The sequence below is a fragment of the Cydia strobilella genome, chromosome 25 (assembly GCF_947568885.1).
Source record: "Cydia strobilella chromosome 25, ilCydStro3.1, whole genome shotgun sequence".
NCBI classification, from domain to species: Eukaryota; Metazoa; Arthropoda; class Insecta; order Lepidoptera; family Tortricidae; genus Cydia; species Cydia strobilella.
The window spans coordinates 1711100-1724389 of record NC_086065.1 but is presented as its reverse complement, the minus strand read 5'-3'; the positions used below and the strand labels follow the sequence as shown (position 1 = coordinate 1724389).

General features: G+C 38.0%; 1 protein-coding gene across 2 annotated transcripts in view; it reads left to right on the top strand.

Annotated features, from left to right (window-relative positions):
- The window catches only part of LOC134752811 (serine protease 33), an 83925-nt gene extending 75565 nt beyond the window's left edge, over positions 1–8360 (top strand). For both annotated transcript variants that reach the window (XM_063688561.1, XM_063688560.1), the window contains 3 exons: positions 4578–4831; positions 6194–6361; positions 8096–8360. In XM_063688561.1, the coding sequence (XP_063544631.1) occupies positions 4578–4831; positions 6194–6361; positions 8096–8328 (655 nt within the window). In that variant the 3' untranslated portion in view covers positions 8329–8360. The remainder of the gene's footprint in view (positions 1–4577; positions 4832–6193; positions 6362–8095) is intronic.
- The last annotated feature ends 4930 nt before the right edge of the window (positions 8361–13290 follow it).

Sequence of the window (13290 nt, the reverse complement as noted above, 5' to 3'; positions counted from 1 at the left end):
ATCCCAGGTAGTTTTTATACGTCATTATGACGTCCGTTACGTCATTATGACGTCCGCTGCGTCACTATGACGTATAAATGACGTCATTATGACGTCGCTGACGCCACTGCTACCTGGGATTGGTGTTTGTTTATGAATAATATCTACTAATACGTGTATTCGTGAATTCCAGATGCAACATGCTTATGTCGATTTTCGAGCTTATCGGGTGGAAGCAGTGTTGGATAGAGAGGTAAATGTGCGAAAGAGGTAGCCCAATACCAGAAACTGGTAGAAAATGGTACCAGCGTGGTAGAAAATGGTAGAAACTGCTAGAAAATGGAATTTGATAGTTGCAGGCATGAAAATGGGAATAAAGTTATTTAAAGGGGTTACATTTACCTTTGAAGGACACTTTCTAAGAGTAGAATTTTCCATTTTACGCTAATAATAATATATCAATAATTATCTTATCTTATCTTATCTAGTTACCTAGCAATCATATTATCAAACCAGAGTTTATTTTTATGACTTTCGTGATCTACATTTGAAATTTCAGTTTTGTTGGTAGTTTTATTAATTATTATTTATTTTTAATAGTAGGTATTCTGACATTTCGTGAAACGGAAAATGATTACTCGTAGAAAAATGTCTTGCAAAGAGATATGTGTAATAACTTTTTAAAGCTTTATCGTAGAAAATGTTTTAGGAATGCGAATGGAAAAACAAACTTAGTATATTTTTAAATACTTTTTTTTTAATTGCACATCTAGTAGAAAAAGGTAGAAAAATATTTTGATATTTTGGCGAATGTATTAAGGTCGCAAATGCATTTTTAAACTTCATATTCTAATATCGCATTTTCGTAGCTTCTTTAGAAATGGTTTATAAGTAGGTATATGCATGTAGCATGATATAGTTAAAAGTTCTGTAAATTCAAAGTATCCATTTTTAAAGGTATTTTGTGTATTTCTTTAATTTAGCTCTGTTTTGCTCTTAAATCTTCTGTCTCGTGTGTTATTTCTTTGTTTCATTTAGAACTATTTTTATTATTACTGTCTACTTTTTCGCACATTTTTCTTCTCGTATACTTAAGAATGTAAAATAACATAGTTTTTATCAAAACTAACACCTTAACCGCTGTAAAGCATGTAAGAAATATATTTGAGGTAAGTGATATTTTGTGTTTTTATATTAAGTTTGAACTAGAGTTAGACCAAGAAAAGTCTGCAGCGATTTTGATAGCACACGCAGTGCAAGTGTTATTTTAAACGTCAAACTTCTATGAAATTATGACGTATAAATAACACTTGCACTGCGTGTTCTATTAAAATCGCTGCAGACTTTTCTTGGTCTAACTCTATATCTGTTTATAATATTGGTATCTAAGCTTGAAATGTGAGTATTAAAATATTATTCTAATTTAATTCGTAACCTTGAGTTTCCTCGTGAATGTAGGTATTTAATCCTATTTTTTTCTGTGCGTCTCAAAATTAATATTTCCTGCTATTCTCCAATTTGTGTTTTTCGGAAATGTTTGTCTTCTCTGCACCCAAAAGTTATATTAAAGGATGACTCATGCTACAACTGTCCGGGTCCGGGCCGGGGCATCCGACACTCCAATTTTGACCTTTCAACCAGAAACGACACTTTAAAGAACATATGCTGGAGGTCGATTCAAATGTATCAATTTGTTATCGGTTTCAGCTGGTTTTGATATGACCTTGATGATGGTCTTGGTGATTGAGGTGCGTCTCACGCACGACTTTCATGCGTCAATCAGCGTGAGATTTCGTCAAAGTCGTGTCATAATAAGATCAAAACTGTATCAATGTGTAAAATCTGATTCGGCCTCCATATGATGGTATGGTTACTGTCAGTTACGTTTTCTATAAGACACGGTTACGTAAAGAACATTGGATAATTCGAATCACTATTTAACTTCCTGGAGTTATTAAGTATAGCAATTGTTTTTAGTATCGACGTTAGGTTACATAGGTTATGTCAACATGACAGTGATTAGTGATTGAAGTTACAAGATACAAGTTATGTGAAGATGTTACAGCAGTATTTAAAACCATCTTGCAAAATGTTAGGAAAACCATCAAGATAAAGAATATTAGTAACTTAGAGGTACATTATCAACATTAAAATCGTATTTTTGTATTAACTAACAACACTAAGAACAAATTAAATTAGTGCGTGTGTGTATTTAGTTTATAACAACAATTTTGAAGGCATATTTTTTTATGTTAAATAGATGTTTTATGTTTATGTCTTTACTACAATATGCTTCTATATTTTTTATGAAAATACGAGTAAGTAGGTACCTAAAAACTAAGTACTTAAATGCCTACCTATTCAAATTATTTGTGCTTTTATTAGTAAGTACAATAATTAAGGTTAAGGGATTATTACATAATATTTAACAATCATAATATTTTTAGAGTTTTGAATGATTGACGGTTAGTTTCACTAGACTTATATAGACCGTGAACATGATGCATGTAACTGCGTCGAAATATCGGGAGCTCATAAATAATACAAAAGGTAATCACGGTCTATATCCCGGTCAATATAAGTCATAATATTTTTGTAATATTACACAATTTGAAATTTAAACACGTATCACGCACAATATTATCAAAGACTACAATAATTTACAGAACAGTATATATAGCATAATACACCATATATTTATGATGAGCCTGTCTAAATAGGTCGCCATTTTCATTTATGTCCACTAAAATTTCCCACACCACTGTAGCTACGCCTTTATGTTATATCACACTAATATATTAGGCAGCGATTACACCGATTAGTTTCACATATGGGGCATTTTCTATGAAAAGGGACCTTATTGTCGATGGCGCTTACGCGGCACAGCGTCGCGCGGCATTGTTATTATATCAGAGCATCGTTAATAATGGCGTAAGAGCCATCGACAATAAGGTCCCTTTTTATAGAAAATACCACATATCATTAATTCTCACTAAAAAGGCGCGTCACATGAAAGGGCATGTTACATCATAGCTATGTTACTTTTACAACATACAAACCTAGTTTATTTTTTTAGCGGAATGTCTACCTTATGGTTAGATATTAAGACTGCTTTTTAATTGTACATGGAATTTGTAGAGCGTTAGCCAATTTTATGTTCCAATAAGCATGTAGGTGCTATTAAAGTATTAGAAATAATGATTTAATTAGTTTAAATTCTTTAGAAGTGATTTTTTACTTGGTTTTAAGCGCATTTAGAGCAAATAGGCTTAGTGACAGGGGATAAAAATGGAACCATGCTGCGCTCGCAGTTTAGATGTATCTTCAGTACTTTACCGCAGGGGGCATTTTAAAAAACGTTTTCTTCTACGACTTTTTCATCGTAGAGATCTTTGTTTTTTTATGTTTCGGTTGATTTAATTTTAATTTTAAAGGGTATTTATTGCTAATGAAACTAATGAACTAGAATAACCATCGAAGTCTTTTTGTGTATTGGGTAATATGCAAAGTTACGGGTTCAGTGATATTTATGGAAAAGGGATAACTGACTGATACATTTAAGATTCTCAAGGGTCGGCAATGCTTAAGTGGCTCCTGTGATGTTGCTTATGTCCATGGACGACGATGACTGCTTCCCATCAGGCGGCTCGTTTGCTATCATATAAATAAAAACCGGCCAAGTGCGAGACGTACTCGCGCACCGAGGGTTCCGTACTTTTTAGTATTTGTTGTTATAGCGGCAACAGAAATACATCATTTGTGAAAATTTCAACTGTCTTGCTATCACGGTTCATGAGATACAGCCTAGTGACAGACGGAAAGACGGTAAGACGGACAGACGGACAACGGAGTCTTAGTAATAGGGTCCCGTTTTTCCCCTTTGGGTACGGAACCCTAAAAATAATACAATGTGTCAGATTAAGTGACAGTCATAGGGTGCGTTTTTCAAAGTCTAAAATGTACCGAGATCTTCGTCTATATTTATTACATCGTGGGTAGTTGGAGTTGGTCTCATTGTCAATAGGCCAGGATCTGATGATGATCCTGAAGAAATCAGGGGAACTATAGAGAGATTTCTTATTATGTAGGTATAATAAATTCCTCGTGTACTTATATGTTATTCGGAACCCGGCGTTTAGTACCTAAAGTGAAACTGCTGTTGAAGACTCATTTTATGATCTTTGTGAACAATTAAAAAAAAAATATGACTTTTGTGAACAATTTAAAAAAAAACTAGTGCTTTGGGGTAGCTTCAGAGGCGGGATAATTTTGAGAATTGGCAAACATCCCAGGTAGCAAAGTGACGTCAGCGACGTCATAATGACGCCATTATGACGTAAAGGACGTCATAATGAAGTATAAATGCTACCTGGGATCTACTAAACTAGAAGCACTTTCCATACTGTAGCAACCGCACGCAAGATGCGTAAGTGGTGCAAAAGTATGAAGTACTTTAGATATTTGTCATTTTCAAAATTATCCCGTATTCAAAGATTACCTCAATACATCTTACAATTTTAGTATAGTCGCTGTTAAATGGTTTCAGATGTCTAATTAACTAACTTTTAACACCTTTATCACCTTACCTATCATTCCAGATGCGGTGGCTCTCTCATCTCCCGCCGCCACGTGGTCACAGCCGGGCACTGCGTGGCGCGCGCGCAGCCGCGTCACGTCCGCGTCACGCTCGGCGACTACGTCATAAACTCGGCCGCTGAACCGCTGCCGGCGTATACGTTCGGTGTGCGCGGGATCAAAGTGCACCCGCTGTTCAAGTTCACGCCGCAGGCGGATAGATTCGATGTGGCGGTTTTGACGTTGGATAGAAATGTGCATTACATGCCACATATAGGTCAGTATTTTGAATTAGACAATAAATACGAGTAAACTTACTAGCATTCATTGAATGCCATTCAATGTCTTCAATGTCTAAAAACACTTGCCTTGGGGACATTAATATAGAAACTCTGGGACCGTGGGGGCCCAGTGCGAAATCCCTTTTTAAAGATTTCTCCGAGGGCCTTCTAGGCAGCTATTTAACGCTGCCAGTCTTCTAGGCACCATAACCCATGATAGCGACCTGGGAAGCATTTTTTATTTATAAGTTTATTTTAAGTTTTATAAGTTCAGTTTTTTTTTTGTTGATTATAATTTAATAGTAACAATAAATAAAGCCTTACAGTAAAAATTAAACTACAATTAACTAAACTAAAACTACTATAAAACCAAAAATCTAAATCTAAAATGGTACGCAATTAATGGTGGCATGGTGCCGAGGATGCTGGCAGCATTTCCTCGCTGGATCGCTATGCTCAAGCGTTGGGCGAGGAAGCTGCCAGCTCTCTTATCTCCGGTCCCATCCACCAGCCGTTTCGTCAATTGCCGGTATGGGCCCTGTGCTGCGGGATTTCAGTTTAGTTTCACAGATTAATTAATATTTTTTTTAATTTTAAAAGCTCAATTTGAAAATACCTTTATTTATATACAAGATTTATACAGTGGTATTACGTAAACGAAATTAATAACTAGCTTAAATCTAAAATAGGCCCTTGAGGCATTGTACCAAGGATGCTGGCGGCATTTCCTCGCTGTATCGCAATGCTGATACGTTGTGCGAAGAAGCCGCCAGCTCTTCGGTCACCAGTTACGTCAACCAGACGCTTCGCGATTTCTGCAAACAACTTGTGCGCGCTGGGACCCCATGCTCAATTTTATATAGAAATAGTTCAATTTCCCTGTGTTACATATTATGTAAGTACTTACTTCACATACATACTAATACACACATTTTCTTAAAGATTTCAATGCGTTATTTGATATAGATGACAGAGTACACTATCAAACCGCCTTAAAACACTTCTTATACCTAAGCAATTAAATGGCCCTTCTGTTCTATTGACCTATTTGATAAAAAATTTAGATAGGTACTCAATTATTCACAAACAGGTTCACACCAGGATTATCCGCAGTAGCAGATTTTTTTTTTTATAATCAGTGAAATGCTTTGAATCATTGTAATAATGTCTTGGCTAAAGGATTTGCTACACTGGATGCGTTCTGCGGGCAGCGGTCAGGTAAAACTTCAACTTAAAAGGTTGCTGTCAATGTTGTTCATACATAATGCGGGTTTGACCTGACCGCTCACCGCAGAACGCATCCAGTGTGGCAAATCCTTAAAAGCATAGAAATTCATAGTCTTTTTCTTTTATTCCAGCACCTATCTGCCTGCCAGAACGAGGCAGCGACTTTCTAGGGCAGTACGGCTGGGCGGCTGGCTGGGGCGCCCTCAGCCCCGGGTCACGGCTGCGACCCCGGACACTACAAGCTGTGGACGTGCCCGTGCTGGATAATAGGGTGTGTGAGCGGTGGCACCGAGCTAATGGTAAATACACATGATGATATTACTACATTCATTACATAGCTATATCATAGCTAGTGCAACCTAGCTGAAACGTCGGAAAAAAGGTAAAATAATGAAATTTAATCGCGTTAGACCCGTTAATGACATTAATGGGGTTGGCCGGTCGAAATAATTAGCAGATGGCACCAGCGGGCTGAGCACGGTAGCATTTTTATCGCCTGTCACCATGCCTGTCACGTTCTAACAAGTATGTAAGTGCGAAAGTGACAGGCATAGTGACAGGTGATAAAAATGCAACCATGCTGACACCGCAGCATAGCTTGCCCTGTCAAACCCTAGAATTGTGTAAATTTTTTGTTTTTTTAATGCCCTGGATGCCAGCCCTTTAAGCCGAATCTCATATAAAATGGGGCAAGCTATGATGGCGCCATCTCTGCAAACCTTTGACAGTTGCCAACCCCATTATGTGTACAAAACGCGAGTTTTAAAATGTTATATTGTCTACGAGCGAGCGCGGACCGCGCCCTGGCAGTGAATACGTTAAGTTCGTCTCGCTTCATCTCAAGTCAAACTCATAGGTTGTATTGTAAGCTTATCAGCTTATCAACTCTACAACTGCATACATGAATAATTAAATATCGCTACCTAATTTATTCCCTGAAAACTCTGGTAACAGTGAAGTAACCAAAAACTGTAATAGATGTCATATATTAAAGAAAAAGTGACGAAGCCGTCCAGTGGTGAAGGCCGGATTCGAACTGGCTATCGCGGCTAACGCCATGAACCCCTAGGCCACCTCGCCACGGCGGTACCCGTCCCAATTTCTCGACTATATGCCATCTTAATAAGACTAGGCGTCTTTGACCAGCTAAGGGCAAGCAGTGCGCGCTTGTACATCCTAAACAAATTCCTTACGGAATTACGTTATAGCGAGAGAGACTGGTGCTGCCATCTATGAACAAGTTTTGGGAACAAATCAAATTATTTTATTAAATATTTTGGTTTGTGTTTAGTAAAGTAACCAACTACAGGTATAGAGAAGCCATATTACCAAACAATGAAATTGTCGCAATTGCAACCTGTACCACGCGACCAAATCGTCGCAAGCTTTCGCTTACGACGCGCCGTAAAATTCATGGCGCATGGTAGTTAGGGGAGATTCACCCCAGGTAGCATTTATACGTCATTATGACGTTAGCGACGTCATTATGACGTAATAATGCCGTCATTATTACGTCCTTATGACGTCGCTGACGTCACTGCTATTTAGGACGCTCCGCTTCTATGGTTTGTTGTCAATACAACTTATTCTGTTTATTTTTAAGATAACTGTTAATTATTTTTTTCGCACTTAAACTATCGTGAGACATATTTCAAAATATTTAGATCAGTACGGTTTTTACTCACTATTATTTTTAGTAAGAATCCGAAACATGTCGCCAAAAGCGACTAAAAATAATAGTGAGTAAAAACCGTACTGATCTAAATAATTATTTTTTATTGTTAAGTAATGGAGTTTTTCGTATATTTGTATATTTTTATATTTCATACACAATTAATATTGTTCATGAATAAATAATGAATGAATGAACAACAACTCATGGCACAAAATACTGGTTATTAGTGCCTGTTCTATACGTAGTAATAATAGTTTAATGTTTTCAAGATCTTCCCTTCATACGCTCAAATATCCTGTTGTTGTATAATTTTTTGTATGCAAACCACTTGCTAATCAAAAACCATCTCTATTTCCAGGCATCAACGTCGTTATCTACCCAGAGATGCTTTGCGCCGGCTACCGCGGCGGCGGCAAAGACAGCTGTCAAGGTGACAGCGGGGGCCCGTTAATGTTAGAGCGAGCCGGCAGATGGTACCTCATTGGTGTTGTCTCAGCTGGCTATTCGTGCGCGAGCCGCGGACAGCCGGGGATTTATCATAGGGTCGCGCATACGGTGGATTGGATCAGTCATGCGACAACCCTGTCTTAGGGCCTCTACACACTGATAGTTGCTTGCGATTTGAGTTACAGATGTAATCCTTTACCCGTATTTTCACGGCAACGCACGAACGTGCTATTTCAATCAGTCTCAGAACAAAAAGTACTGAAGTTGACTGAAGTAACATGACCAGGCATCGTAAACTGCGAGCTAAATCCATTGAAGTACTAGGGTTGTTACTTAGTCAAGTCAAGTCAAAGTCAAAAATTATACGTCATTTCAATGGATTTCGCTCGCAGTTTACGATGCCTGAACATGACAAATACGAATGTTTCCGAGAAAATACGATGGCAAAGGATTATGCACTACATCACATTGCGGCATTTTTGCCCTCCCAAGCTAAAAGGTGGTTATTTAAAAAACAAATGAACTTGAAAATGGAACTTTCAGATTTTAAAAGTACATATTTGCATTACATTTTCATTTAAATATACGTTTTATATCATTTTAGCTTAGAAGGGCAGATTTTATTTGATTAATTCGAAGTACTTAGCCGGCAATTTTCTAAAATCGCATGCGATTTGTTGGAAGGTCTGTAGAGGCCTGGTGTACACTGTGTACAGTTCAAAATTGGAATGGACTTTGAAGTAGGGTTGTGCCTTAGTGAAAACTAAACATGCTTTAGCAATGACCATACTTGAGGATTTTGTGTGATTTTAAATCATCGGAATCAATGGATAGGAAATCAACAAATTACAATACAAAATACATATTGAGAATGCGATGCGGTAAAAGCGAGTATGCACTAGACGCCGATGCTTAATGTACGCTAGTGTGTGGTGGCCCTTAGTGAGCCGAACCTTGAGAGCCACCCCACACTAGCGTCTCCCGAGCGTTAGCGTCCAGTCAGCGCTATGGAAATTGGCGTCGCTTCGCAGTTGCGACAACGTTGCGTCGAGCATAGAGTTGACTAGTCGCCGAGAAGACGCTAGTGTGGGGTGCCCTTAAAGCTCGAATCCGCCTCAAGCATCTGACCGGCGACGTGAAAGCCACTAACAATCGACTCTCGCGTAAAACGTACTTGTAGGTTGATATAGATTCCGCGTGAATAAGAGCCACCCCACACTAGCGTCGTGAAAGTGCGTGCGTATGCGTCGAACAGCACCCATAGAGTTCACTAGACGCCGATGGAAGACGAGCGTGTGGGGTGCCACACTAGCGTCTTCCGAGCCACCGCCCTGAATCCTACGTACTTAATTGTTGATTTCTGATTGTGCAGAAAAAAAAAACTTTTTTTAAGAGAAAACACTCGGAGAATAAAACTGCTTTATCGTTAAACATCTCCGATTAGACAGCTGCGATCGTATCCTTACAACGAATTTTCTCTGTGACATACAATTTGTTATGTCCCCTCCACACTCGTGCGCGAATCGCGGCGCGAAGCCGCGAACGCGAGTGTGGAGTCTAGTTCGCTAATCAGCGAAATGGACTCCACACTCGCGTTCGCGGCTTCGCGCCGCGTAGTCTGGAGTGGGCTTTACGTAAGTGATTCTGATATTTCTGATAAATACTTTATTGCAACATGGTTCTAATTTCTAAGCTTATTGAATTAATTTTGTATCAAGCACTCTGTGAACGATGCTGCTATTAAGCTTAGAATAAAATTAAAAGTGGAAAAATTGACAGTCGGGTGGGACTTGAACCCACGACCACCGGATCGCTAGGCCGATGCTATCTGAGCTACCAAGACCTTAATACCCAATACAGCGAATATTTCCACCGAATATAACCTTCTGGGCCTTAGGGAGGCCCTAGCGCCATCTACCGTAAGAGTGTTATACTTCTTAACCGTAAGAGTGTTATACTTAATCAATTATTTAACATGCAGATACGTCTGCGAGCGATACTCCAAACTCTACTCTAGTGTTATATTTCTTAAATGGCTACCGGAGTTCCGAGACAGTCAATTTCCCACTTTTAATTTGTTTCTAATTGTTGGATGTAGAAATGTATAGCATTGGACGATAAAGAATGCTTAAGCTTGGTGTAAGAGAGACAGTAAACGAGACAACAATCGTTCGTACTCCCTCTATGTGTATGTTGTTTTAGCTGAAAAAAAAAAACAGAACCATCATACTTTTTTTGCAATAATATCGATGTTTCGATTTGATTTTAAAGACTTCGTCGTCATTTTGAATGGATCTTTCATAAAGGAATGAAAATTGTGTTTTTGTGATACTCGCGGCGCGAAGCCGCGAACGCGAGTGTGGAGCGGGCGTGCGGGCAGATCTGCGAAATCGACTCCACACTCGCGTTCGCGCCTTCGCGCCGAGATTCGCGCACGCGTGTGGAGGGGTCTTTAAACATTATGTATGGATCGTTCAGTGCACACCCAGCTGTTCGAGTAAAATGTATTGAAAATAAACAAACACTAAATCCAAGAAAAGTGGACGAAAACCTGGAGGCCGATTCAAATTTTAAAATTAAGTTGGATACTTTATTGTTATGATACGAATAAGTCCAGCGCGAGTGATCGTATCATGTCAATATCAAAACCATTAACAGATTTTATAATCAGAAACCCGCTCCATAACGAAGTGACATCTGGAAACAATAACTAGGAAATTTACAAAAATAGTTGTAATTCTATCCCTTTCGTACTTAACTAACTCCAATCCCAAAGTGGGAGAGAGAAAAAAACTGCCGTTTTATATTAAAATACCTACCAATAACCTATTGTAAAAAATCTCATTAAAACTATATTAGGCTAAAATTGTGATAACGACCATGCAATTAAAATACTCGCCAAAATTGCAATAAAAAGTATAATTCTTAAGTGCCTATATAGCATATGTAAATAACTTAGTTGTACATAATTTACCACTTATTCTTGTGTAAATATTTATTCGAAACTAAGGCTTTAAATAAATTATTGTGAAGCATTGTATTTATTTTCTAAATGTCTTAAGTTCACCTTTTTTCTTTTTATTTGTTTGATTGAGAATGTTAAGCACTATTTAAGAACAATTTAGGTTATTAAAGTGTATTTATTGTTAATTTAATTTTGGTCCTTTTATTTCAAACCCATTTCCTTTTCATAATTTAATAAAAGCTTTTTTGATCAGTATATGAAATGTTGTAGGTAAAATGTCGAAACGAACTATGTATCCATGCAGTCTATCTAGGATTATTCACGGTGGCTAAAAACGGTGACTTTCCGATTATATTGAGCAACTTTTACTATGGGACCAACCCCGAAATCGCGAAAAAAATTAGGCTGTTTCATACATTTTGGCTGGTCCATTTTCTATCGGAGGGTAAAAAAATTTACAATACATATGGTGCTACTTTCTCGCACTAGTGCGTAAAGAGCACTTTTCGTCCATATGTCGAAAGTTTAAAGGGCCATATATTATATTATATTATATTATATTGTTTAATACACTAGCAGCTGAAAGCTGATGCGTGTATATCACTGCACTTGTTTTTTTTTTACTGCACTTGTTTTTTTATGTACTGTAAAACATTATACGATACACGTGCGAAAAGGTAATTTTCTCTTTTCCGCACTTGTATCGTAAATAACTATTTTCGCGATTCGTAGTTGGTCCCATAGTAAAAGTTGCTCAGTAGTAAAATCCCAAAACCTCACTGGCAACGGGAATGCACTTATTAATTCGTTGTTTTCCGCATCATAACGCCACCAAATAAAATTGTGGGTGGTAGGTAATACCAAAGATAGATATAACTCCGTAATAGATGGATACAGTCTAAGGAAAAAACGTGCCTCGAAAATCACGAAAATTTGATTCTCGATCAGATGGCGCCACTAGCTTTGGCCTACTCTGGTATAGAGGGCGTTGACGGTTTCGTTTGTTATTAATAATTTTAACGCATATCCGTTAAAAAAAAAAAAACAAGTGTGCAATAAAAAGCCAGATGTAATGTTGTCACACGCGTCGGGACGAGTGTGGCAGCATGTACGATCTCCCTCGGTCCAGACGGGACTCCGGGTTATGTCTCGACAGCTCAGGGATGAGAGGACAGAGGGGCGAGTAAAGAAACACTGATTTATATCTCTACAATCTACGGACTTTTATTCCGGTTTATTTCTTATAGGATCAAACTTAACTATAAAACTCCCGTGAGACTCAAACATATTAGATTATTTTAAACCGGGTCACTCACGGACACGCCGCGCCCTCGACCAGTGATGACGTGTCGTGTCTCCGTGAAGACGGTCCTCGTAAATTGGACCGAAACATGTCGAGCTATTCGACTTAATAATACGTGAGTGACCCGGTTTAAAATAATCTAATAGGATCAAACTTGTATGCTAGATCCATAACTAGAGCTAGATGCATAAACATCCCTTATTCGGGATGTTAATGACGGGCGCGAATCCTTAATCTATCCGCGACAACCATACGGGGTTGTGCTGACCCTCGGGACGGTCGGCAGGGCCAGGCTTACGGTGTAAGGAACGGGATCGGGGTTGTACCGAAGGATAGAGTGCCAACGCGTAGGGGTGACTAAAGAACATGGGTCAAAATCATATAAAAATAATTAATGCAAATAAAAAAATGATTTATCCATATTTAAATAGGTTTTAACGTAATTTATATAAATCTTCATTTTTAGTTTTAAAGTATGTCGATAGATGGCAGTGAATTTACAGTGGTTACAAAATTTACTATGACATGCCGTGCCGCTCTATCTTATTTTATCCTCTTCGGTAATAATAATATAGCCTCTTTATTCCTTAATAAACAAACATAATTTACAGTTTCATTTCTTAATGAAAATGAAAATGAATGAAAAATGAAAAATTGTTTATTTTGGTTAAAACATTTCACAATTTACAATTTAGGTATGCTTGGAATCTCCTTGTAAGTATTGTAAATACTTGTGGCAGAAGACCCCGCTACTACTATTAAGGGTTTATAAATAGTAACCGAACATATCATTTGAAGTAATATTTAGGTGAAGATATTATATAATTAGTATGAACTT